We start from the raw sequence: 28,000 nt of genomic DNA on the forward strand, positions 1-28,000 counted from the left end.
TGAATAATTGAATGATTGAATGCAAAGCATCATCATCCTAATCAGTAACTGCCATACGAGTGAGTGAATGGATGAAAACGTGAACGTTATCTTAGTGAGTGAGTGAGTGAGTGAGCGGTCTAATGCATAAATGTCAAATGAGTGAGTGAATGAATGAGTGAATGCAATGGATCCACGTCTTAATCAGTAACTGCCATAGGAGTGAGTGAACGATGAACACGTGAACAAGTTATCTTAGTGAGTGAGTGAGTGAGTGAGCGGTCTAATGCATAAATGTCATATGAGTGAGTGAATGAATCAGTGAATGCAAATGGATCCACGTCTTAATCAGTAACTGCCATAGGAGTGAGTGAACGATGAACACGTGAACAAGTTATCTAAGTGAGTGAGTGAGGGAGTGAGTGAGTGAGTGAGTGAGTGAGTGATTGAGTGAGTAAGTGAGTGAGTGAGTGAATGAATGAGTGAATGCAAATGGTTCCACGTCTTAATCAGTAACTGCCATAGGAGAGAGTGAACGATGAACATGTGAACAAGTTATCTTAGTGAGTGAGTGAGTGAGTGAGTGAGTGAGCGGTCTAATGCATAAATGTCATACGAGTGAGTAAATGAGCGACTGAATGTAAAAAGGGGCGTGGCAGCTCGTGGCATGGCGGTTCATCAGAGCGTCCCTGCCCCTGTGGATATCACACATGTCCGCCGGCACTCTTCCTCCGTGTCAAAGCGGTTCTTGTTGCCGTTGCAGCCGCCGTACCAGAACTGGGCGCAGGCGTTGGCCTGCTTGTCGTAGTACCAGCGGATGTTGTAGTCCCGGCACGGCCCCTGGTCCAGGACCAGCCCGCAGCGGGGGTCTAGGGGGGCGAACTCTGGAGGATGGGAATGAACCAATGGGAAGAGAGGAAGAAGTTGAAGAGACGAATAAAGAGGAAGAAAGTGGCGATGAATGTAGTATTTAATCTGTGGCTGAGATGCAAAGGATAAGTGTCGTGAGGGGGACCCTGGAGAACTAAACGGGGCAGACAGAAGCAAACGACGACAAAGGATGAGCATTAAGCAGACTTATTATTATCCAACGAAACTAAAAAGGGCCTGAAAAGGAGTCAAAGTGGTCAAAGCGATTGAAATAAGAGTGACTATAAAAAGGGTCTAGAAGACCAAGAAGCTTGGACAACATAAGCTATTGGATTCCTTTTCATTTCATTGTATTAGTATATAAGTAGTCTGGGACACAGTAGTCCAGCTATGTTATAGCAGAACTCAAAGAGGGAGACGACACGGAGCCTGGGCAGGAATCCAACTACTGCAGCTCAGACCTACACCTTGTTTCCTGTGTCGTTACGGAGACAGAAGAAGACAAATTTCTCTGAGTGGATGAATTCTTTAGAGGGAGGTTTTACTATGTTTCATTGGCCAGTCCACGAGGCATTGAATCGATTTTACAGACAATGATTTACAGTTGACGACTACCGTGCTCGTCAACTACCTGCTTACAGATCACTGCCTCCTGCAACATGATTGGTCGCTACAAATGTGACATGAATGAAAGTGAAACACTCCATTAAGTGCGATGAGGGCTCGTCTGCCTTCAGACCTGAGATATGAACCTAAAGTCTTAGTTGTGAGATTAGTAAATAAACGGTCAATCTCAGAGCAGACAGAAGCCAACGATACTGGAAAGAAAGCCACAACCAAACTAAACAGAAAATAACCAGAAAACACAGAAAAAATCGACACGTTCAGAATCAAATAATAGACCATAACTCTTTATCTTAGGATTCATTCTTATTTCCAAATGTGTTGAAGTGTTACCTTTAGGTAGGGCCGGTCTGACTACAGGCACATACTGCACAGATGTCCCGTTTGTAGAAGACGGTGATGATGATGATGAGGATGATGATGATGATGACGAAGACGACGACGATGAAGAGGAAGTGCCAGAGAAGGGAGGGGTCTCCCTGGCCGGCTGAACTGGTCTGATGGTGGTGGGGTCGCGGTTAACTCCTTCTCCCGCTGTGGTGGTCTGGTGACTTTGACCCTATATGAAAGGAATCCACAATGACAGTTTTCTAAAGCGGAGACTCAAAGGCGTATTTTTTTAGTCCAAAGCAGAACAATAATCAAGCTGAGAACCATGAAAGAGTAATCACGGCGTTTGAAGAAGTCCGATAACAGGACTGTGAGTGGAGAGTAGCGGAACCACAATTTAAGATTCTGTGTTGTCACACAAGGATAAAAAAGCAATTTGTGTACTATGCAAGACTTAAGCGCTCAGCATTCAGACACAAACAGGAATAAAAGTGTTTGTGGAGAAAACACATCAACTCATTCCTCATTTTGCACACTTCATTCATCTCCAAGATTTGGAAACTTGGCAAAATCTCCATAGATGATGGCAGAGCAACATTGTGTGTGATGTGAGCCGTGTGATTCCCCCGTCTCCATGGATACCCCATCGGTCTTAACAAATGGAACATTCAGTGACCGATGGTAAAGTCTTTCAGAATAAAACAAGTAAAGCCAAGATAAAATGTACTTATTTTTAAGTATGCTGCTGGTTTTACACTGCATAACTTAAATATCCACAATATCCATATATAGCCTGGAAATATTATTTGGTTTTGTGTCTCTATGTTCTTAAAGGGGTCATATTATACCACCAGGTTTGAGTGTGATTAGCCGTTACAAGCCGTTTGGAAAATCGACCTCTTCTGACATCACAAGTGGGCGTGTCCAACTAGACGTATGATGGATAGAGGAGCAACGTTTGCTACAGTCCACTGAGGAGGCTGGTAGATCTATCCAGCACAAATCTAGATGGACACGCCCACTTGTGATGTCAGAAGAGGCAGATTTTCAAAACGGCTTGTAAAGTGTAATCTCTTTCCCAGCATGCATCAGGACGTGTACCTGTCCCGTGGAGGATCCTCTAACGGTCTCGGCCCCCACCTCCTGCCTCCCGTGGACTTCAGTTCTGACGACGACGCCACTGGTGCTGATGGTCTGGCCGCCTCTCTGCAACTCCTGCCCTCCATTGGGCCGCTGGCCATGGGCGGCAGTGCCATGGTTCCCGTTGTTGCCGTGGTTCCCGTTGCTGCCGTGGTTCCCGTTGTGTCCGTTGTGTCCGTTGCCGTTGTAGCCATTTGTGAGACGGTTGTAGATCAGCGCTCCGTTCTCGTCCTCACAGAACTGGCTGACCAGCTTGGACTCCAGAGCTGCAGATAATGACACATGAAATCAGAAAGGACGTTGACATCCTGAACTACCCCCGAATCGACCAGTCGAGGTGGGAGAGGATGCCCGTTTCCAGCCTGACCTATTAACTCATCTATTATTACTCATAGGAAGTATGACTTTAAGTATTATTATTTTTTCGTCATCAACAGATCCAAAGCAGACCCAAAGCGAATTAGGGCGCCATGCAAATACCACGTTATAATGTTTCACCAGAGAAAGTGCTGTTGCTTTGGTTTAACGTGTCTGGTTACTCATTAAAGGTAACATCTGGTGGTATAATATGTCACTTTTAACGCACGGCACGTGCCACCATGCCACCAGTCACGTACAGAATAAATCAACAACAATTCCTTGTACTATAAACAACCAGGTATTAACGTCAAACCCATTAGCAACGTGCGACACCGTCAGTTGCGCGCACCCTTCTTACCTGGGAGAGTGTTGAAGTCGTCGATGAGGAACATGTGCTCCGTGTCTGGGTCCGAGGCGATCAGGTTGAGCTCGCGGAGGAACTCGGCCTGCGTGGGGTCCGAGCTGTTGACGATGCCCAGCGCAAACATCTCGATGTTGGCGGCGTGAGCCTCGCGTACCGCCATATCCAGCTTCACCGACTCCCTCTTGTCTGTCTGTCCGTCGGTGATGACGATGGCCACCTTGCTGACCCCGTTCCGGGCGCTGTAGAAGGCCTCCTGGGTGGCCTTGCGGATGGCCGTGCCGGTGTAGGTGCCCTCGCCGATGTAGGGGATGTTGCGGATGGCCTGCTTAACGTCCTGCTTGGTCATGTAGCGCGCCAGGTTGAACTGCAGCCGCACCTCCAGGCTGTACAGCACCAGGCCGATGCGTGTGGCATTGCGGCCCACGGTCACGCGGTCCACCAGAGCCGCCACAAAGTCCTTGATGATCTCGAAGTTCTCGGGTCCCACGCTCTCGGAGCTGTCGATGACAAACACCAGCTCCATGGGCCGCTCCTTGCACTTGACGCCGCAGCCTGTGGGGGGGGGAAATACCGCCAGGATTGGTTAAGACCGCCGGTGTTGTTTTTTTCAATGACCGCTTCAAAGACTTGATACCTGGTAATACTTTCCCTACCGCCTGTTTTACGACTATCATCTTTCAAGGACTTCAATGACTCTGTTTTTATTACTACCCATAACTCTTGTTTAATGATGACTGTTTGTCAAGGACTTCTATGACTTTCTTCCATTTATCGATATACATGCACATCAAATCCACTGTGATATGTTAAGTGTTAATAGACTCATGCTACCTTTTTACACAAAACATTCTTACCACAAATTTCCTTGATCATCCGAATAATGTCGTCTCTCTGAAAGCAAAAGAAAAACTTAAATTCCAAGACAAAAGGCAGAAAATGGTTTCTCCTTGTCTTCAAATTGACATATAATATATTATACCACCAGGCTGATCATACAGAGTGTGATCAGCTGTTACAAGCTGCTTTGATGCTGGATAGAACAGTGTACCAGCCTACCCAGTGGACTGTAGCAAATGTTGCTAATCAATCCATCATACATCTAGATGGCCACTCCCACTTCTGATGTCAGAAGAGGCAGATTTTCCAAATGGCTTGTAATGGCTATTCACACTCACACATACACGTATAATATGTCACCTATAATGAATATAAAAGATTATAGTCACATTACTTACAGTCAGGCCCGCTTCACCTTTGATGCCTGGTCGACCCTACAAGGAAAAAAACAAAGGTAATTTATGAATCTGTAAAGGTTTAACTTTTTGATCTCATGTTCTCCTCTTGTCATCATTAGCATGTTATCGTTAGCGCATCTTACCGATTCTCCAGGGACGCCGGCATCTCCGAGGTCTCCTCTGATTCCCTTCAGCCCTCTCTCCCCCACCGAGCCACGGTCCCCCTGTGGCCACATGAACCCTAGGTTACCACCACAAGCACTGCATTCATGAAAACAGTGTGTTTACATTTTTACAACTGGGTCCACTCACTTTAGGGCCCTGCACTCCCTCTCCGGGTGGGCCCCTTGGCCCAGACCCGCCCTGCGACCCCTGGTCCCCCTGAAGAACACGGAGAGAGACAGAGAATGAGATGTAGAATGAATGGATGGGGACTGACAAGTCAACGTTTTAGTATATCTGCCTTTTTAGGGAAATACTATCTGCATTTGTATAATCTTGGAGTAATTTATAACAGTAAGACATTGAAATGTGTGTGTTAAAATCAAACCTGTTTAATGGTTTCACTGGATTACATTCTCCAAACCAATCAGGATCGGACATTGTTCTGGTGTTGCTATCATAGCAATAGTGTTGTATATCGGCATTTAAAGTTGCATCCTTGCTTACTAAATCTCGAACGACAAAGGAGTATAAATGTAAGAGCAGGTTTTCGCCCCTACCTTGGGTCCCTGAAAGCCTTGTCCTGGGGGCCCAGTGGGTCCCAAAGGCCCTGGTCTCCCAGTGTTACCCTGCCAAGCAGACAGGGCACAGAGTAAGTTAACATTCACCATCACCTTCCAGTGTCATCTTCCATGATCATCATCCTCCTCGTCATCCTTGTTGTTACAATTCCCATCACCACCATCACCACCACCATCACCACCATCATTAGCGTCATACATCGCAAGGTCCATCCCAATTTACAAGTGGAGGAAGATTCTAGTGAATGCACTGGGGAACATCCTTCTGAATTGTTAATTGTGTATCTCATCTGGGTCACTCTGTACTAGACGTTTGGAGGACAACGTTCCTCATTCTAATATAGGGTTTGCTTTAATATTCTCACTGTTAGCCCATGGCCTTCTTCCTTACGAAGACGAATAACAGTGGCGGGTTTTGAGAGTTTCTAGGGACCACTCGGTTAGGCAGACTGGGTCCAAGGACGACGTTGAATACATAAAGAGGGGACTCCTCACTCGTGAACGCTGTATTGGGTTTAGGTTTATTTTCAGCTCTTAGAAACCTTCCTCTGGAAAAGCAACTGACACAATTATCCAGGTATGTTTTTTAGAACGGTTGCATGGGTGTTTCGACGAATGAGTTTATTTCTTCTCTGGTTTGAATAAAGTTAAAAAAATGAATGAATACCATTGGTCCTTGAATCCCCTCGCCGATGGGTCCTGGTAAACCTGGCAACCCTCGGAAACCAATGTCCCCCTAGAAAGGGAATGAAGCCACAAAAAAAAAACTTGAAACCATAGAATACAAATATTTAACTAAATATGACAAATATAACAATGATTAGACTCCATTGTGAATTTATGAGTCATTTAGATAAATCGGAAACATTTAGAAATATTTACAAGCTGTATTCCTTAGTAAACTGTCTGAAACGCGCACACTTACAGGCAGTGAGAAGACAAAACAACTTAAGGCCCTTACACTAACTTCACATTTTCTGTCTGACAGAAATACGTTTTGAGTTTTTGTACCTTTGGTCCTGGTATTCCTACTCCTTCAGGCCCTGGCTCACCCATGAGGCCCGGTAGTCCGGGAGGGCCCTGAGCAGACAGGGTACAGAGGGTTCAACACACAGACCCACTGGGCTTTCACACAGGAATTCAGGGGCATGCTCGGCAGCTTCTGAAATGCGATGCATTTCCGGGTAAAACAGGATATTAGTGGGGAACAGAGCAGCAGGGATGTGCTTGGATCCCTCAGAATTAGATTGGAGAAAGTGGTACATTGTACACGGGATTGTTAGGATGAATATGATTTGTGGAAATGTTAAATCCAAGCTAAAGTGAAAAGTTATTTTTATACTCCCACTATGAAAACTAAAGATTGCCTTATGTCAGTTAAATAAACAAAACACCAACAAAGGTTCTCACCCCATATTCACAAGATTGATTAAATATGTAGATATTTTATGCTTAAAAATGCTAAAAAAAAAAGTTGTTCATTATGTTTTATTTGTTGATCAGGTGCGTAATAAGAGTGGGGAGAATTATCTTACACAGGAGACAGAACCCTTCTCTGGTGTCTTTAACACTGCATCAAAAACTGACATTTTCATTGCCCTGGGAATTCCTGCGACTCTCAACGGAACATAGAGAAAATAAACTTTTCTGAGACTAATTAAAATTCACTGCTGACTCCTGTAGAGGTACTTTCCAGTTTATTTTATCTCAAGTGCTAACATAATTTTGTGCTAACACAACACTATAATAATTTGTTTTTGGAATGTGTATCACAAGTAGATAAAATCATGCAATTATTCTGAAGTCGCTAAAACTAAATGTTTTCCATTATTTTCACTTCATTTTCCAATGTTTTAACATCCTGACCGTACTTACAGTACTTACACCGTACTTACATAGTAATAAAACCTAAAAGGCTCTAGCGAGATTATGCAGGCCTCATGTTTCACTCTTCTCATTCAATCCCCTTTGGTTTAAGACAAATCAGGTGCAGAATGTTCAATAAACAGGCAAAGAAGCTGAGCTCTGGAGGTCTATCGTCTGGAAGATAGACAGACAGAAGGAAAGACGGACGGACCGAGATCCCAGTGTCTTACCGATGGGCCTGGGAAGCCCTCGCCTTTAGGACCGTAAGGCCCTGATGGACCGGATTCTCCACGGTCCCCCTGGGAAAGAGCACAGGGCAGGGTCAGCTGGCTCCTCCACCGTCTCAACGCCAACACAGGCAACATTACTTCTTCCAGAGACTTCTTTAAAACCTGAGGTGTCTGGCCAGCACTACAAGCAGTGGGCTACCATTTGGAGTTTTTTTTTTTAAGGTTTATTGAGATTTTCCCTAGAAACGTGCTGGGATAATTGCCTGCTGTTTGTGTGTTGTTGTAGTGATTCTGTGTGCTTGTGTGGTGATTCTGTCTGAGATTTGTTGTTCAGGGTGAAGAACCTCTCTACTCACAGACTTTAACAGTGTGTGTTGATTCTGAACCTGTGCGTGTATATGTGTGCATGTGTGTGGTGCTTACTGTGTGGTCATTCTGTCAGTGTGTCGTTGTTCTTGGTGAAGTAACTCTACTCACAGACTTTTACGGTGTGGTGATTCTGTCAGTGTGTCGTTGTTCTGGGTGAAGTACCCCTCTACTCCCAGATTTAACAGAGTGTGTTGATTCTGAACCTGTGCGTGTATATGTGTGCATGTGTGTGGTGCTTACTGCTGTCTGTTCATACTTTAAATGTTGCTCTTTTTTAACTCTTCTACATGTTTTGTGAAAAGCTCAATACAAAATAAATGTATCATGATATTATTTTGTATTATTATTATTATTATTATTATTATTATTATTATTATTATTACTTCATGTGTATACATGCGGTTTCAATATCTTAACTCACAATTAGTGGGCATTGTCTGCATTGCTGCTAAGGACTCTTGAAGTACGAACTTTGTAAAAAAGAATGCATGCACTTCTTTACAGAGCACCCTACCTTGGGACCAGGATGTCCATAACCGGTTTCTCCAATAGGACCTGGTGGGCCGGACGGACCGAGATCCCCCTGAAACAGACAATCCACCTCTCGTTATATGAAGTTTGAAGCAGTCGGCATGTAGCGAACATGCGCTGCCCTCCCTGTAGGAGATCGACACTGGGCTGCCAGGATTATAATTCTGGTACTATTTGCTAATGTTTTTGAGACTCAGAGAGATTCAGAGGTTCAAAATGTACACAATCTAGGACCTTGAATTAGCCAATTAAGGGGCAACGCATCTTGGTCTATAGGAAGTCCTAGAACAAGTTCCTTTGTGCCAATTAGAGGGCCAAGAACAGGTACCATTTCTCAAATGAGATGGTGTATGAACATTGGACCAATGGGATGGCTTAGAGTCAGTACCTTTGGTCCAATGATACCACGGCCAGGGAGTCCTGGTAATCCGAGCCGTCCAGGGATCCCGGGTTCACCCTGTTGAAAAGATTGAGCAAATTATTTAAAATCCCATACATATAGATTATTTTACCATTCAAATTTTCTTTCATCCAGTCCAATAGTGGACAGTTCCAGGTAAAAAATGAAAGGTGCCACCATGTTTTGCCCTCATCAATACTTAAAGATAGAAGAATTATGTTGTTTTGTGGAGTGGTGCTAATTAGCGCATCAAGATTATTGATTGCTATTGATATTATTGTTGAATGGAAAAGAAAGGCAAGGCAAATTAGCTTGATGCTAACCTTTGGTCCGGAGGGTCCAGATATCCCAGGAGGACCGGCCAGACCTCTGATCCCTCTCTGGCCTTGGTCTCCCTGAGGGAATACCACCGGGAATACCATCATTAATTACCGACAAGGACATAATGGAAGACGACAAAAGAGATAGGGAAAAAAAACATTTTACCTTTTCACCCTGGGTGCCGATTCCAGGAGCACCTTCTGAGCCGCGGAAACCTATAGGGCCAGGTTCACCCTAGTGGTACAAAGAAACACACACACACCAGGCACACACACTATGACGCCAGGTCCTTCAGGGGGTCAATATCAGTGATGGGAATAACGGCGTTATAAATAACGGCGTTACTAACGGCGTTACTATTTACAATCAGAGTTAGAGTTGAGCAGGTTGCACAAATTCAAAAGCACGCATTGTTGGACACACAACGACACAAGTGAGTCAACGAGAAACAGGAATGGCGAGCCTAAATAATCCAATAATCCCAAATAATCCAAAAGTAGCCTTCTTTAAATGGAAGCGTAGCCAATATTTCTCCCTCCAAGAAATTGAAGGAACGAGTGTAGTCGTGAAATGCATGTTATGCACTGGACAATTTTTATTTAATTTTAATATACTTAAAAGTAACGCAATAGTAACTTTCCACAATAACTAGTTACTTTTATAATTTGTAAAAGAGCAATTAATTACTTACTTTTTGGGAGAAGTAACTAGTAACTGTAACTAATACCTTTTTTTCAGTAATTTGCCTAACACTGGTCAATATGCTATCCTGGTCCTAACTGGACGAACAGGGGAGTGTACCTTCTGGCCAGGAGACCCGTCTTCTCCTGGAAGGCCTGGTAGACCCCCCAATCCTGTGGACCCGGGTTCACCCTGAGGACAGAGGGTGTTAGTTATCAGTTATCACTCTGTTATTGGTTATCATTATCATTACTAGTTGGGTTATAACCAAGTCTCTATCTATTGACAAACTACTGGATTAGTCCCTGTCCCATCACAGAATCAAGAATGCTTATATTTCTCTCAGGATGAACATTAATGAATCGCTTTGTGTCAGTTCATGACATTAGAAGAGCCTTCTCTTCAAAGTTTACCAGATTGGTGATTCATTAACCAACCCCAGCTTCCCAAGCAGAATTTTGGCACACAATTGAACCTTGAACAGAAAATCGGAAGGCAAAATTGTTCGGCTAGGTCGATCAACTTCACAGAGTGTTGGATCACCTTTCCTCCCGGTTCCCCTGCCCCTCGTTCTCCTGTGGCCCCCACTTCTCCTGGAAACCCTTGGTCACCCTGTCGGATGAAAAACAACACAAGCACTACTTTAAAGAGATGACAACGGGATTGCATTAGACCGTGAACAATGAACCATGTCTGATCCAAGGAGCCGACATCATGTGCCTCACTTTAGTGTCGGATCATAGCAGTCTAAAAGTACCAGCCAAGTCAAAAACATACTAACCTTAGATCCAGGGAGACCCTCACCTGGGGGTCCCCTTATTCCTGATGGCCCCCGAGGGCCCTCCACGCCCTGGAAGAACCACAAGAAACAGAAGTAAGAATGTGTGCCATTATTAATGAGTTGTATGTGAACCACTAGAGTGGACGGTTAGACTATGATTGACACTTTGAAAGCACAATGAATTAGCTCAAGAAGAAGAAGAAGAAGAAGAAGAAGAAGAAGAAGAAGAAGAAGAAGAAGAAGAAGAAGAAGAAGAAGAAGAAGAAGAAGAAGAAGAAGAAGAAGAAGAAGGAGAAGAAGAAGAAGAAGAAGAAGAAGAAGAAGAGAGGAGGAGGAGAAGAAAGGGAAGAACGAGTTTGATGAACACACCTTCTCTCCTTGAATTCCGGCCCCGGTGAGGCCAAGTGGCCCAGGAAGACCTGGAGAGCCATAGTCCCCCTACAGGTGAGGAGAATAATTGCAGGTTAATGAGGTTCACACTGGGGTGTGTGTCTAGCTTTAGCGAAACAAAGAAAATCAACGCAGACACATAATTGATGACATGAGAAAACACAAAGCAGTCCTAAATTATTGCTTACAACCAATTTCCCAATGCGTTCATCAAAACCACAGAGATAATGTTTGTCTTCTGTACATTCCACAGATCTGCCTTTTTTTTTTTTTTCATTTCCTTTTCCAGGCCCCTTCATACTGAACACTGGGATTATATCCTCTATAATGTCAAGGCCATCAACATCTGTTGACACAGTGCTCATCACACAGCGCCAACAGCACACTGCCTTGATGCTTGTTTTTCATACTGAAACCAAAGCACTGTCATTATCCCCCTTGGATGGAATTGCACCACAAAACCCGAGGGAAGACCTACCGGAACAATCCGGAACAATCTGTGACATTTCTATCCGCGGCTTTACATGTGCGCTGTTGTCTCTCTTCATTTTATTAATTTCTTGGAATAGCTTCAATCGCTGTGTTGAAACCACACAGTTTGGTCCAAGTATTTGTTATGTCTAAATAGTAATTACACATTCAATTCATAAGTGGTTTATGAACAAAACAAATGCCCCATTTTGGCATAAAGAATAGTGACAGCAATAATATACACAGAAAATATGCAAAGATAATTACTGTTTGACAGTAATACCCATTCAATATTTAATAGTGGTCTGTAAGAAGAAGTCCGTAGTTAAAATATTTTTTCTATCTTTGCTTTTAACGGAACAGCTTGCCTAATTCCAAGTAGTCTTTTCTTCAATTTAATTCGAAGATGATGACAAACACATTTGCATATCAATTCAGCAATATTGATCGCACAGATGGAAAAATAAAGAGGCTGTACAGTTTGGTCAGTATTTAGGTTCCAGTTGTTCTGACAAACTGCCGAACTAGTCGACTAGCATACTGACCAACTAGTCGACTAGCAAAATGACCAACTAGTCGACTAGCACACTGACCAACTAGTCGACTAGCCGACTGATCAACTAATCGACTAGCATACTGACCAACAAGTCGACTAGCATACTGACCAACTAGTCATCTAGCATACTGACCAACTTGTCGACTAGCCCACTGACCAACTAGTCGGCTAGCATACTGACCAACTAGTCATCTAGCATACTGACCAACTAGTCGACTAGCCCACTGGCCAACTAGTCGACTAGCATACTAACTTATCAGTCGATTAGCATACTGACCAACTAGTCGACTAGCATACTGACCAACTAGTCGACTAGCATACTGACCAACTAGTCAACTAGCAAACTGACCAACTAGTCGACTAGCATGCTGATCAACTAGTAAATAGCATACTGACTTATTAGCCGACTGCCATACTGACCAACTAGACAACTAGCATACTGACCATCTAATCGACTAGCCAACTGACCAACTAGTAGACTAGCCAACTGACCAACTAGTCGAGTGACCTACAGTACCTTGTCCCCTTTGATTCCAGCCCCGACCATTCCTCTTGGGCCCCGGGGCCCCTCCTGGCCTCGCTCGCCCTAGAAAAAAACAGAGAGAGATTGAGAGAGAGAGAGAGAGAGAGAGAGAGAGAGAGAGAGAGAGAGAGAGAGAGAGACAGAGACAGAGAGACAGAGACAGAGAGAGAAAGATGGGATGAGAGAGAGACAGAGACAGAGAGAGAGAGAGAGAGAGAGAGAGAGAGAGAGAGAGAGAGAGAGAGAGAGAGAGAGAGAGATGGGATGAGAGAGAGAGGGGAGAGACAATCAGACTGTTATTTTCTATGCGATCATTTCCAGCTAATTATAAAAAAAGAATAACACCCAAAACAATCATCTTTTATGTGACAAAATATGAACTTCAAAACCAAGGCTTAGGCGTCCACAGTAATTTTGGTATATGAATATTAATAAATTCAGTCTGGTTAGAGTCGCTGTGGGACCCTACTGTTCACAGAGTCTGTTACTAATCAAATTAATCCCAAATCTGATTAATTTATTAATCCCAGGGAAGACGTGACAGAAAAACTTTGGCAGGATAATCAAACCCATTTCGGCAGGATAATTAATTTTTATTATTATGTGTTTTGTTGTCTCGTCTGGGATGTCAACAATAAGATAAGCTGATAATGTTGCTGTAGACCAGTAAAAAACAACACTAAAAACCTATCGCAGGGACATTGCTATCGCTAGTTAAAACCACGTAATTTAAATCATGAAATGTATCAACTAAATCACACAAAACAAGTGTTTTGCTTCTCTGAGATTCCAGTATTTCAAGTATCAAAACATAGGCTTGATGAGGGATTCGGTCTCTAATCCAAGTTGGCACAGAGTACAGAAAGAGGAGGGTTTAGCCATTATAATACTGTGTCCACAAATCACAACAAACGTCTTGTTTCCAAGCAGAGCACCATAAACGAGTTGACCCTGTTCTCTGTCTCTGTCTACCGAAGGTCACACAAGGAACTCCTAGTCGTTTATCAGACTCTTTATCCAAAGTGAATTACATTGAGTTAAATACAGGTCATTAAGGAGCAGGTAGCGGTTAAGGCCTCAACATTGTTCTGCTTAGGTACGTAACCTAAGGTAGGTAAAACTAAGGTAAGTAAGCTGTAGCTTTCAAGTCAGAAGTTGCGCTCTTAGCCCTGATTGTCAATTGACCAATCGGTAAGCCGCAACGTCAAGGTGAATGTCGCATTGCTGTGAGGAAGGAAAATGTTTAGGGTGTGGGACTTCAAGCCATAAGGAGCCTTTGAATGATCTGCATTTTCACGAAAGGGCTCTGCAACCAAGTCTCTATATGTTACACGCTGAAATCTGCAGCCATGTCGCTATGTTACGCGCTGCAGTCGTTCAAGGTCATCTTGCTCAGGAATGACTATGGGCTAGGCAGCGTTGGGACACTCGGGATTGAATTCCTTCTGGCCTTGGAGTCCTACACTCTAAACACACCGTTTCCCTACCCATCACAACATCAACACCTATCTCCGTGTTCTACTCTGTGGCTCTGAGCTGTTAAACCAGGCACCGCGCAAAGCGAGCTCCTCTCTTGTGGATCCGGAACATGCCTGAACACGCAGCCGAGAACACCCGGTGCTGAAGATAGTGCCGTCGCAAAGGGGCTTTCGGAATAGCCGCTGGGTTCGATTCCCAATGTCCGCAGCCCACACCTATAGTCATCCCTCAAGCGAGACGCCCTAACCTTCCACCCCGTACTTTGATGACTCGCATCTGAATTCAGTTCAAGACGCTTTGGACTTACCAGCTTGTTTCCAAAGCGTCTGCTAAACAACCGAAAGGAACCCGGCCATCTGCTTGCGGTCACTCCATGTGTGTTCTGAGGACCCCCTGCACCACATTTTGGTCATAGCTGCCACCACAAGGGCAGGGCTAGGCCTCAGTAGCCTAACAACCTAATTGACCACGCCTGAGTACTGAGGGTGGGGAATTCTAAGAAGGTTTTCACTCTCCTTCAGGGGGGTACCCTTTCGGTTGATGAAGGCACACTACTGCTTTACTCTTTCACATGGGCACTTTGCTTTATTTAATACTTTCCCAACATATCCTTGCATTTAAACTAATTATCCCTAGAATTTTGTGTTGCCTTGTTTTGCATTATTTCAAATAGATTATGTTTTTGATTTCAAATTGAATTCTGTTTGATTCCCTTTATTATGTGACGGTGTACTGGAGTCCACCATAAAAAAGACTGTTTGTTCTCTCAAGGGGTTGGAGATCTTAGGAAGGATGGGGCTGAGGCTTTTCTGCAAATGGGGGGAATGGGGGGGAGGAGGGGGGTTGTGAGGAGTGGAAGGAAGCGTCCCCCACCTCTCCTCCAGCTCCACCACAGCTACCACCAGCACCGCCTCCTCCGGTGCCAAGAGGAGCTACATCAGATGATGTATGGGCCTGAGTACGACTGTGGCGGTGGTTGTGGGAGAGTTAAATGAAAGATTTGCCTGTGAATAACTGTTTTCCAGGGACCTCGGCCGTCCGCCAAAAGCAATAACGCGTCGTCATTACGTGGCTCACGTGAACCTCCGCACACACAGTCGGGTTCTATGGTCTCACACGCGGGGCCCTGGGGGTAGACAGGGGCACCTGGATGCACAGAACCAATGACAGGGTTCGAGGTGGGACCTGCAGCTGTAATTGCCCAACCCTACCGCTCTTGTAGGGTAACGTGTTTGTGTGTGTGTGTGTGTGTGTGTGTGTGTGTGTGTGTGTGTGTGTGTGTGTGTGTGTGTGTGTGTGTGTGTGTGTGTGTGTGTGTGTGTGCAGGGGGGTAAGGGGAGGTGTACTTGTGTAGGATTGTGTTTTATTGTCTAACATGGGAGGTGGGGTTGGGCCACTGGATGTACAGATAAAATGACAGGGTTCGAGGTGGGACACAATCTGTAATTGTCAAAACCTAAAGGTTAGTGAGAGTTTGTGTGTGTGTGTGTGTGTGTGTGTGTGTGTGTGGGGGGGGGTAGTGTGTGTGTGTGTGTGTGTGTGTGGGGGGGGGTTGTGTGTGTGTGTGTGTGTGTGTGTGTGTGTGTGCGTGAGGGTGTTAGTGAAGGTGTGTGTGTGTATGTATGTGAAGTGTGGGTGTGTGTGTGTGTGTGTGTGTGTGTGTGTGTGTGTGTGCGTGAGGGTGTTAGTGAAGGTGTGTGTGTGTGTATGTATGTGAAGTGTGGGTGGGTGATTGTGCGTGTGTGTGTGTGCATGTGAGTGAGAGGAAGTGTCTTTATAAAATCCCCCCTGCACGGTGGTATCAGTGATGGAATTTCAGTGTTGTCTGCCAAGTCCTTGTAAAAAGAAAAATATGCAAATATTTAATTACAGATCAAAGTCAAGAATGGGAACCGCGTGTGCGGGTGTGAGTGTGTGTCTGTCACTTTGTGTGGTTGAATTTATGAGTGAGTGTGTGGACATGTGTTTGTGTTTGAGAGTGGGCTTCCCATGAAAATGTAATGTATACTTCGATTAATGTTCCGGAAATCACTAAATGCTACGGCTGCAATCAATTCCTTTGTTTTCTCATGTAATTATATCATATGATAATAACGATGATAACACGGATATTCCATAAAATGACACGAGGAACATTGTGGGAGATCTCCCTTCCTTCACGGGACAAAGGAACACATCGGTGGTGGGACGACTTAATCGGATCAATGCGGCACAGAGACATCAGAAACGTCTGGCGTTCCCGATCGTCTGTAGATCACGTCTCCATGTCTTTCTCTGGGATCTGAAGCCCAGACGCTCCCCAGATGTTGGGGGGGCGGGCAAGTGACCTCAGCGGGGGAAGGAAAATTGGGAACGAGAGAAATGTAACGAGATGAAGGAAATACGTGACTTACTTTGGACCCCGGTAGGCCCTCGCCGAGGGGCCCCTTCTCCCCTTGGACCCCCTGTGGCCCTTGAGGCCCCTGGGGAAAAGTAAACAAACAAACAAACAGACAAACAAACAAATATCGTTTAGAAGGTGTAACCTGGGAACAGACAATTTTTACCTAAAACTCTGGTAATTGGTCAAGGACAATATCATTGGTTGAAATGACAGAAGCCGCAACGCGATTCGCTAGCTCCCCCATCTGGCATCAGCTGGCACTAGCTTCCTCTGAACACTGTGTTGTATGTTTAAATCAAGACCGTATACACCACGGTCTGGGGGAATACTCGATTCTGATTGGCTGAAGGGTGTGCGTTAACTCCTGATAAACGGAAGTTCAAGTCAAATTGTCTGTTCAGCCTTCAAAGAGTGCTGGTAAATTGTGAAAAATGCATTCAACTGTAATCAGACAACGCGGTTATATGCTATAGACCCAGGAGTAACTGTGGTATAAAGGCTGGGACGAATTTCGAATTATAAATATGTACAATGCATAACGTTAGCTCTTTGGCACATAGCTGAGCGGACTACACTTCCCGTTGCCAAGTCGAAGCTAAGGTCCGTCGTTATTACTGGAGTATTGAACAACGATCCGTTGGATGAGAACCTTATGCACCCGTCGGGCATTATCCCTTACATACATATATATATATATATATATATATATATATATATATAGGCCTTCCATTGGCTCCATAGGCCCTCCACAGGTCTCCATTGTCAGGAATTAATGGACGACGCGGTTGCCTCCGCGAAGTGCATTAATTCCTGATAATGGACACCTCGAAGGGCATTATCCCACTTATACCACTTGCCAAAGAAAATAAATTAAGACCATTCATTTATATTTTCATGTGTTTTACAATCCAAATATAAAGTCTTTCACAAGCCATAACTTTGTTTTCCTGGTAACGCCTGAGGGTTTGACAATTCCTGGAGCAACCATTACCCTCCTGTGAGGTTCTTATGCAACGAATCATTGTTCACTACTCCAGTAATTAGGACGGACCTTAACTACGACTTGGCAATGGGAGGTATTCAAGTCTGCTCAGCTATGAGCCAGAGAGCTAACATTATGCATTGTACATATTTATAATTCGAAATTCGTCCCAGCCTTTATACCACAGATACATACTCTAGAGTCTATGGCATATAACCGCCTTGTCTGATTACAGTTTAATGCATTTTTCACAATTCACCAGCTCTCGTTTTGAAGGCTGAACAGACAATTTGACTGGAACTACTACTGGAAGGTGTCCGTATATCAGGAGTTAATGCCCACCCTGCAGTCAATCAGAATCGAGCATTCCCCCAGACCATGGTATATATATATATATATATATAAAAAAAACAACCATATTAAACTATACGTTGCCATTCAAAATCGTCTGTATTTTTTACAGGACGTTGAAAATATTTCTGAATTCCCATTTCCTTTCATTTATTTTATTCATGTTTTTCAAGGTCGTTTCCAGGTTTTGTCAAGAGGAACTTAAACCGCATGGTCCTACTCACCGGTGGTCCGGGCTCCCCAAGGCCCGGAGGGCCAGGTGGGCCCAGTCGTCCCTGGAAACCGATGTCACCCTGCACAGTAGAGGTGGAGGAGGAGGAGGAGGAGGAGGAGGAGGGGGAGGAGGAAGAGAAGGGGGAGGTAGAGGATGAGGTAAGGGAGGAGAATAAATCAGAGACAGAGTAGTGGGAGGAAGAAGCGGAGAAGAAAGAGGAGGAGGAGGACAAGGACAAGGGGGAAGATGAGCAAGGAGGAGGGGAAGAAGGAGGATGATTAGAAGGAGGAGAAGGGAGGAGCAGGGGTGGTTGAGGAAGAGGAGGAGGACAATGATGGGGAAGAGGAGGAGAAGACACACAGATGAGATCAGAGACCGTCCTTCATCTTCCTCCATGTGATGATCTTCTCCTACAGACGGGAGCAAGTGTCACCTTGGGCCCTGCCAGTCCGATCCCGGTCTCCCCCTGGACCCCAGGTGGTCCTGAGAGTCCCCGGTCCCCCTGAGAGAAGAGAGAGAGAGTAGGGGACAGATATGAACCAGGTGAAGAAATAGAAACACATGAACGCACATGGACACGCGAATATACTATGGTGGACAAGTGCATTCATGCATATAGGCTCAATGTGGAACCCTGGTCTGTGGCGGGGTAAGACCAATTGAGAGCAATAGGTTTACACACACACATAGAGACACACACACACACAAACAGAGAGACACAGACATAAAGAAACACACATGCACACACACATACACACATGCAAACACATTCACGCACATGCACACACATTCACACGAATGCACACAAACACATTCACACATACACATTCACACACGACCAAACAAACAAACACTTTGACAGACGGACACGCGCACATATAGAGAGAGACACACACAAACACAAACACACTCACACTTACAATGCATACACACACATACAATCATACACTTAGAATTAAACACACACACACACACCCTGTGCCTACTTTCCCAGCCCCACTAGTAAAAGTGAACTGGTTTACTATGCAGGTGTGACATCCGGTTAAAAGGCACAGATTCTTGATTTTCAGGAGTAGAAACGACATTCCCTTGCTCCGGTGCTTTATTGGTAAAGGACTGAGACAGCGGCCATAAATCACCAGGTAGGGATACAGGAAACACAAAGAGGCTCAAGGAACCTTCTAGTAGCTAGCATACCTGTGTTTAGTGCTTCCTTCATTTCCTTTATTTCTTTTTTTTTGTCTTCTCCCCCGTTGCTGGTTTGGGCAAGTCAGGGCCCGGGGTTGGTGAGCCAGACATTAGCTTATGGCGCTTGACATTTAGACGATGCATACATACATTCTTCCTAAACCATTAGGGCGTGGTTACACTGAGCTGCCAGTATCTCATCCCCTCGCTGACGGCCGAAGTCGCTAGTACGTAGCTGAATGAGAGGCTAATAGCCTGACAGGCTAATGACAGGCCGCGCTGACCCCCTTGTTGAGGGGAGAGGGGTTTAAAATGATTGCCTGGTGATTGACTGACAGCGAGTCACAAGTATGCCTATCGGACAGTTGATAATGATACACAAGTCCACATGCACGCACAATGCCTGGTGAGGTATGTAGGCTGACTTCTAAGGCGCACATGCGTGTGTCAGGACGCAGCTGGTGTCTGGAATAATTTGAGCCGGATTTATTCAAATCCGATTTCACCTTCGGTGGTTGGTCTGCTGTGGTGAGCGGTTGGGGGGGGAAAATAAATTCAAAGAACACCTGTTTGTCTTCAAAGTTTATGTTTTAACAAAACTATCTAAAACCTTTGAGCTATAATTGACATTCCAGACAAACGTTAACACCCTTTCTTTCTTTGAGATGATAAATCTCAAAGAGATACAGACGTACCGCCAAGGTCTCCTGAAGGTGCTTTGACCAGGAGAAGCTAGAGCGCTATACCCATTATCGCAGTAACCCATTCACAAGAACAGATGAAGGCAGAAAACCTAAATGCTGCAAGGCTTTTGGTCGTTTTTTCGGAATATGTTTTAAAGGTTTTTTTTTACCACTGAACCAGGAAGTACTTACTTTGCGTCCGAGAGGACCTTCAGGGCCGATGTCACCGGGGGGACCGGCCAGACCCTGAGAAAGAACCGGAAGATGTTACTCTGAAAAGCACTTTGGATCTCCATAAAGGCAGTGTGGATCCCACACTAGAATCAGAACCAGCCACACCGACAAAACATACCATACATTTAACTTATTCAAAGGTACACAGTTTGGCTATTTGTTGCTGAATCAACATAGTTCTGATCAAATCTCTTAGCATAAATCAGTACACACGATATTGAATACAATGCTTTATATACATCAGGTTATTATTGCCAATGAAAAGGTGGGAAAGTGGGGCATTCTTCATAACGTGTTTTAATAAAGATGAAAATAACAAGCGATGGATCTAAAAATAAAGTTCACCTGTAGTCCCCGGATTCCTCGGTTCCCGATGGGGCCCTCCACACCCTGGTCAAAGATACAGTCAGTTAGCTAACATCACACATAATGCGTCTATGCTTTAAGCATTTCAGCAGACGGTTTTATCCAATCAGAGTGCAACTTCAACCAACAAATCAAAACGGTTGATTTAGTTCTTTCAGTGCTTTAGTGCTTTCTTTTGACAAACGGATAATAAGAAAACATGGGGGTAATCTAGAAAAACGTCCTTATTATCCCTTACTATAACCCTTGTAATAATCATAAAGCACAAGCACTTTGCCATCAACAAACAATCTAAAATGAATTTGCTGAATACTTACTTATACTAGTTGTTAATAGGAAGTTTGCATAAAGCTGATTAGCTAATTGTGATTTGTATTTGCGTTTTTGTATTCATAAGAGTTGTTCCTCTTATCTGTTAATGAAAAGGAAGATAAAGTGAGTTCACCACAGAGCTGATGTTCGCTGTATCTACCCCAGGAAATATTTGCTGATTATAGATGAAACATTGTGTTCCAGGTGTGAAGAGAGCTAAAGTTAACTACCTTTCAGCTCAATGGGACAGGGAAATAATGGTGGCTTTCAGTCGGAAAATGAAAGTGTAACTTACTCGTTCGCCTTTAATGCCAGGTGTTCCACATTCTCCCCTTTCTCCCTGAAAACACACAAAACATAACAAGTTATCTTCACAAGGAATTTCATGGCACACTTGTTGGGAAACACTAATATTAGCTCTTATCCTGTTAATGATGGACAATGGTGTTTTGAAATTTGTCAATGTCTGTACGTGTTATAAGGTCATATTGTATAACAGATTTAAAAAAAGTGTGTGTTCTTGTCTCAACTTGCTCGGCCAAATCTCCTGGGAATGAAGCAACACTGCGTGGCTTTATAAATCTAACGGTTAACCCCTTCCGAGTGTTGCACGGAATGTGAATATAAATGAATGTTTGAATAATTATGATGAAGCTGAACTCGATCCACCAGCGACGTCTTTGAAGACTTTACTCAACGTTTAAAAAGTAGGCTACCATCCAATAACGCCAGCCCTTTAAAGTCTAGAATCTTCCAAGCTTCCTCTCCTCGTCTCCTCACAGTCATCTACATGTTTTCCGGGAATCAGGGGAGCCGTGTGACTCGAAGCAAACAAAACAAACACACAAACAAATATTTAAAGTATCTCGAATAGAGTCGACAGCACACCTTCTCTCCTTTGTAGCCGGATTTCCCCTGTGGTGACACAACAAAAAACAGAGAGAGCAATGAGTGGGCAATCCGACAGCAATCAAACATACCACTTTGAGCAAAGAACTTTTTAGCAAACAACAATGGACTCAGATTCTTAAATATCTATTTGGGTTTCATAGTCACGAGCGCAGGATTTACTTGCTTTGTGTGTAAATCTAAAATGCTTCGACTTGTTCTCACCTCGGAGCCGTCGCGACCAGGAAGTCCGCTAAGTCCGCTCTCTCCCTGGGGTCAAAAGGTCAACATTCAGCAGGACACTCAAAAGACGGCCCCACAAACACGATAATGTATACATTCGAAACGACGACAGGACGTTGTACCTTAAAACCTTTGATACCTGGGGTTCCGTCTTCGCCTGAACGCCCCTTCTTGCCCTGTGGAGTCCGCCATGACGGTGACATTTAAACATCCATTATTAATACAAGCAGAAACACACGGGGATACAATCCAATCCCACATACACTGCTCTAAGACAGCCACCCAGAACCTGTTTGTTGTGGATTGTGTGTGTGTATGCGTTTGTATGGGTATGTGTTTATGTGTGGTTTATGTGTGTGTGTATGTGACTCACTCCCCTTACAGGTCATAAAACAACATGGCCGCCTCTGAACATGGTGAGAGACCATGTTCAGAGGATAAAGGAAACGTATGAAATAAGAGTGAAACCGTGTTCGTAAAGTAAAAAGACAAAAACAAAACTGTCTAAACTTAAGTAATAACTTGTGTTTTGTAATTTCCTTTTTTCTTCTGCTATGTTTTGGTCATTTGGAAACCCCAACATAGGTGGATTGTTATTGGGTAAATTGACTTTTGATGCCACAAATTGTGCCTCAATTGCCCACTCCCAACATGTCTTGTCTGCGGACCAGTTCTGTACACAAGGTTTGCTGTCTTGTGAACTTCATCAACTGGAAACATCCAGCAATTTACTCCCCCCTCCCCCTCCCCCACCCCTGCTCCTCACTTCCAACTTCTTACAAGAAATCTGGCAATTACATACGCAATTATCAAGGGGGCTTTTGTTGCTCGCACTGCTCCCCTCCACATCTTCAAAGCAGACATGCTGGCAGTGATTGTGTCTTAGCGACTTCAGAGGAATATGTGTGGTTTTCACAGACGGCTACGATGTGAGTTTTTGTGTGTGTGCGTGTGTGTGTGTGTATAAGTGCATGTGTGTGTTTCTAAGTGCGGTAGGGTGAAAGGAATGATGGAAAAACAATCCAGATAAAATATAAATCGACTCAAATATCAAGATAACGTACTAATTAAATCAACCACACAAAAAATCAAGATAGCAATTAAATTAATTTAAAACTAAATTGAAAAATCAACATCAAATAAAAGAAAAAGCGTGTGTAGTTACCGCGGGGCCGACGGGGCCCCTCTCGCCCTTCTGACACGCGCACTGGCTCTTGGCGACCGGACACTTGAAAGGGTAGGGAGACACGAGAGGGACAAAGTTAGCAGCGGAAGCCCTGACCCTACGGGTGGTGGATCAAAGCATGCGGGAGAGCGGAGACACTTACCCCGTCCTCGGCCAGCTGGGTCTGGAAAAGAGAGAAACACAAAAGAAGAGTCAATTAAGATTGGCCGTCAGACATGAAGGCTCGTCTCACAGCGACGCCAGAGCGATAACCAGATGGCTAGACTCAGAGAGGGCCTGTGTCGCCATTTCTGCCCTGTTTTGGTGGTCTCGCACGCGGCGACCACCGCTGTCGCCGTGGCGATGTAACCGTCTGATGTGTTGTTCGTTTTTAAGCGGGAAACATACTCAAAACAAACACTCGTCTCACGTGAGATGTTTGACTCACGGCGTTACATTCCAACACCACGTCTTTATTTTGTCACACCAATAACAAGAAAAAAACACAGCGAAACAATACAGTACCATACCCCCCCCCCCCCCCCCCAGTCTCTCTCCCTTCCAGCAGACACTGAAAACACTTCAGATTAGCCATGTTTAATGTCTCTGTTCATACCACTCGCCCATCTTTTGTCTGCGGACATGAAAGCCGTCATCTTCGTCTCCCCCAGAAGAAGATGCAATAACAGAAGAATTCCATCCCCGGGCCGGCCAAACACATAACACATGGAGGACGACCAGCCATGGAGGAATGGTCAAAAACGTTGCACATTTCCTCCGACCGGGGGATTGGCTGTCAGTCTGTCGCCACCAGAGGTCTGTGGGTTCTCTCTTTGGAGACGCCGTGGAAACTCTCAGGAAACACTCGATACAAGTAAGGCCCCCGGGGGCCTCTTTAGGCAGACGAGACGAGATCTCATGCCGGCTGGGGGCCCCCCTCAGCACGTACACAGACGTATGGCTTTGACAACGTGCGTTCGATGCTCGGGTGAGACTGCCAGAAGAACACAGCGATAGGGGGTGTGTGATGAGGGAGTCCAGCGAGTTGAAAGCAGTATTTCAACCATGTTGCGTATTTGGTGTTTAATATCCACCTCACACAGCGTGAAACACTGTCTGCTCTGACTAGCAAGACTTTAGCGAGACACTTTCATTCAGATGAACGTCTCACAGTGGGTGAAGTTAGGTGGTTGGACATTGGTTTCAAACCCAGATCCCATCAGCTGGGGACACCTGTGGACTATTGTGCATTCACACCTGCAAAAAGCATGAAAGGCAAGCTGTTTTTACCCCCCATTCACTTGCTCTGAGCAGGATGCAAACCTTCAAATAAGGCGCTCCAAGACCGAACATGGATAGCTCCAGGCCTCATCAACAGAGGTGTGTTAAGGTCGGGAAGATGGTGCATTATCTCATCCTGTCCGGTTGCTAATGATCTGATTGCTAAACGGCTGTGAATGTATATGTGCAGAAGCACTCACCCAAATATGCAAAATAAGTAAAATAATAGCTTAACTTTCTTCGGTGGATCTCATATCGAGGTGTGTTTTTTCCTCACAGCCAGTGCCAACAGGGAGCCGCGGTAAGGGATTATTGAACTATGCGTCGTGCGTGTCCGGTCTTGCCTGGTTCATTTAAGCTCACCCCCTCCCCTACTGTAACCCGGAGCAGATGTTACCGTCTGGGTGTATCTCATACCCGCCAGCCTGGGATTTTATTTACATTTGTTTCCTGCCCTGACTTTATGATACACCTACAAGCGGCAATGTTTTATGGTGCATGTGGATATCTGTCTGTGTGAAAGTCTGTGTGTGTGTCGGTGTGAAAGTGTGTGTCTCAAACCGGTGCCAGCTGACATCACCACATTGCATTCCACGAATCGAAACCTGGCTTTCGTTTGGACTTTTTTGACATGTGGTAGGTGGTCAAGGAGGAGAAGGCTCAGGTTGAAGGGGAGAAGAAGGAGGGAGGAGAAGGCGAGGAGGGGAGGATGAGGGGGAGGACAAAGAGGGGTAGGGGCTAGTAGAGGAGGAGAAGGTTGAGGTTGAAGGGGAGGATGAGGAGGTAGAGGGGGAGGAAGAAAAGGGGGAATGGGGAGTAGGTGAATGAGGATGAGGTGGAGGAGGCCAAGGGAGGCTACCAAAGCATCTTCAGATGTTTCTGATTGGCTCAAACCGGTGTGAGCTGATGTCACCACATGCTATACCACCAATCAAAACCTGGCTTTCGTTTTTGACTCGTTTTCCTACTCACAATCTCCTTGACCACCTTGTCCACGATGCCGCGGTCCTGCAGGTTGTGGAGGTAGCGCGCGGCGGGCGAGCTGGCAATCTGCCGCAGCATGCCCACGTTCACCACCTCGTTGGCTTGCGGCGTGATACCGATGGTGAAGAAGCGCACGCCCTGGTTCTTGGCGTCCGCCACCGCTGCCAGGATGTCCGGGTTGCGGGGGTGGGAGATGCCGTCGTACAGCAGGATGGCCACCTTGATGCTGGCCACCGGCGACTCCTCCAGGTAGAGCCGCGTCAGGTTGGTGATGGCGTACGTGGCGTAGGTGCCGTGGCCGATGTACACGATTGGGGCAATGCGCGCCTTGAAGTCCTGCACGCCGCGCCACTGCGCAAAGGTCTGCTCCACGACCACGTGGCTGCTGTACTGCAGCAGGGCGGCCCTCGAGGACACACCGCGACCCGACGCCAGCCGCACGCCCTGCAGCCGCTCGGCCACGTCGGTGGCCAGCCGCTTCTCCTGGAAGTGGTGCTCCTTGGCACTCTCTGAGCTGTCCACCAGGAAGGCCACCTCCACGCCGCAGTCCTCGCCGCTGAGCACTGTTGGGAGGGAGGGGGAGGAAGGGAGAAGGGGGGAGGAGGAGTGGGGGTTGGAGGAGGAGGAGGAGGGAGAGGGGAAGGTAGAGGATGAGAGGAGATGAGGAAGAGGACACAGGAGACAAACAATATGATGAAGATGGTGAAGAAGGAGAGGAGGACGAAGAGAAGAAGAGGAGGATGACGAGGAGGGAGGATGAAGAGGAGGATGAAGAGGAGGGAGGAAGGCCACATGAAGAGGGGGAGGAAGCGGAGACAAAGCAAGAAGAGGACAATGAGGGAGTGCATGATGAAGGTGATGTTGAGGAGTCAAAGATTGAGGATGAGGAGGAAGGAGAGGAACAGGTGAGAAAGTGCGGGATAGCACACACTCCCACATACACCACACACACATTGTCTGCACATCATTAGATACGTTTTTTTTTTTAAATGGCATGAATAATTCATTCAGGTTGGATCCGAGACCTGAAACTGAACCTGCCTTTGGAGTCCTTGTAGCTTGGAGCCACATCTCATTCACTTCAACCCTTTGAACCTCGGTCTTGGTTCATGACCATCTACTCAGAACAAAGAGGACCTATCGTATATTTTCTGTCACAGCTGGAAACTTCCAATCATCTGCTGCTACACACATTGTCTGGGATCAAGACTACAAAGACCAACATGCATGTGATTTGTTTTTTTGGTTTTATCGCTGGATAGCCAGGGGGCATTTTAAAAGCAGGAAATGACCTGTGCATTTTTCCTCTCCAGGAGGGTGAAGACTTTTGTTTGAACTTTGAACCTCCCATGGAAGAATAAAGTATTTGGATCCATTCAGAGTATTGAAGTGTTTTTTTTCTTTTGGATGGTGTATTTATCAATTGCTAGGTTTGACCACATTTTAATTAAGGGACCGCTCCACATGTCCATGAATCAAGCCAAACTTTCCACTTCTAAAAAGTGTCTGACAAAGTCTGTTGGGCAGGGCATCAATCACATTTATCTACAGGTGGAAGACATTTTCCATCAACAGAATGTGCCCAAGGATACAGAATCCCTGAGGGATTAACACATTTAGGGGTTATGACAAGAGATAGATGGTTCTGGAAAAAACCCTACAGCCGCGATGATCTCAAGTCCAAGGAACCCACTATCTGGGGAGGAGTCACTTTACACACTTGAAGATGAAAAGCAATCTTTTTTTTGTTGGAATGTTCCACAACAAAACAGTGCATTACATTCAGAACATAAACTTGAAAAATGTGTCACCTGATTTCACCCCCCTCCCCGCCCCTAACCCCCCCCAACTTGACCTAGCAACAAGGTTTAATCAAAAGACTCACATTCTCCGTTTTGAGGGATAGCGTTGGCCGTGGGCAGTTTGACCCTTCCCCGGTTGGACACCACTATCTCCTCGCGCTCTTCATGGAACTCCTGCGCAACAAGCGTGCGCATTCCACACAGCAGAACCAACCACTTCAGTAGAGGGAACATGACCTCCAACCGCCTGCTGAGAAAGAGAGAGAGAGCCAGGGAGAAGGAGAGGGGAAGGAGAATGAGGGGGAAAAAGGTGATGGAAAGGCAGGTACGTCGGACAGACTCAGACAGAAGTTCCCGCAGCATGCTTCAACAAGCACGGCCGTTTGAAACTTCTCGTTTATCGCGCGCCGCATAACTCACCTAAGAGCGTTGCTGAGTCAGGGGTTCTTAGCGTGTTATCCCCCACAAACGTCCAACTCCTTCCAAGCTTTGGAGTCTCCGGTTAGAGAACGTGAATGAATACAAATAAGAATGTCTCAAATAAATCAACAAAGAAAATACCCCAAACTATGTCAAAGGGGGTTCCGTTTTCTACATGAACTTCAGGACAGTTGCTCCAAGTCACTCCAGTAAGCTCCTGTTGGTTGTTTTTGAAGCTAATTCCCCCAGAGAGAACTTCAC

General features: G+C 45.4%; 1 protein-coding gene across 1 annotated transcript; it reads right to left on the reverse strand.

The window, feature by feature from the left end:
* Positions 1–110: 110 nt before the first annotated feature.
* On the reverse strand, positions 111–27,976 carry LOC307074167 (uncharacterized protein). Its single transcript, XM_079734189.1, has 35 exons — positions 27,740–27,976; positions 27,403–27,566; positions 25,506–26,080; positions 23,416–23,436; positions 23,253–23,315; positions 22,210–22,263; positions 22,070–22,114; positions 21,845–21,871; positions 21,252–21,296; positions 20,624–20,668; positions 20,237–20,290; positions 18,607–18,675; positions 18,184–18,252; positions 16,637–16,705; positions 12,759–12,827; positions 11,194–11,262; positions 10,825–10,893; positions 10,587–10,655; positions 10,164–10,235; positions 9,528–9,596; positions 9,365–9,436; positions 9,030–9,098; positions 8,625–8,693; positions 7,742–7,810; positions 6,657–6,725; positions 6,313–6,381; positions 5,625–5,693; positions 5,215–5,283; positions 5,046–5,126; positions 4,903–4,938; positions 4,522–4,558; positions 3,662–4,219; positions 2,905–3,209; positions 1,807–2,032; positions 111–863 (listed from the first exon to the last, which is right to left on the reverse strand). The coding sequence occupies exons 2-35, from the start codon at positions 27,551–27,553 to the stop codon at positions 658–660; spliced, it is 3,708 nt and encodes a 1,235-aa protein (XP_079590315.1). The 5' UTR covers positions 27,554–27,566; positions 27,740–27,976; the 3' UTR covers positions 111–657.
* Positions 27,977–28,000: the final 24 nt, after the last annotated feature.

The sequence above is a fragment of the Pollachius pollachius genome (assembly GCF_949987615.1).
Source record: "Pollachius pollachius genome assembly, chromosome: 4".
In the NCBI taxonomy this organism is placed as follows: domain Eukaryota; kingdom Metazoa; phylum Chordata; class Actinopteri; order Gadiformes; family Gadidae; genus Pollachius; species Pollachius pollachius.

Bases quoted from the DNA above. Each gene is read 5' to 3' on its own strand.
- LOC307074167 (XM_079734189.1), bottom strand. From the start codon at position 27,553: ATGTTCCCTCTACTGAAGTGGTTGGTTCTGCTGTGTGGAATGCGCACG. The intron at 10,656-10,824 runs GTTAGTATGTTT...TTCATCCGACAG, and splicing joins AGGGTCTCCCTGGATCTAAG to GGTGACCAAGGGTTTCCAGG. The intron at 864-1,806 runs GTAACACTTCAA...CCCATCCTCCAG, and splicing joins CAGACCGGCCCTACCTAAAG to AGTTCGCCCCCCTAGACCCC.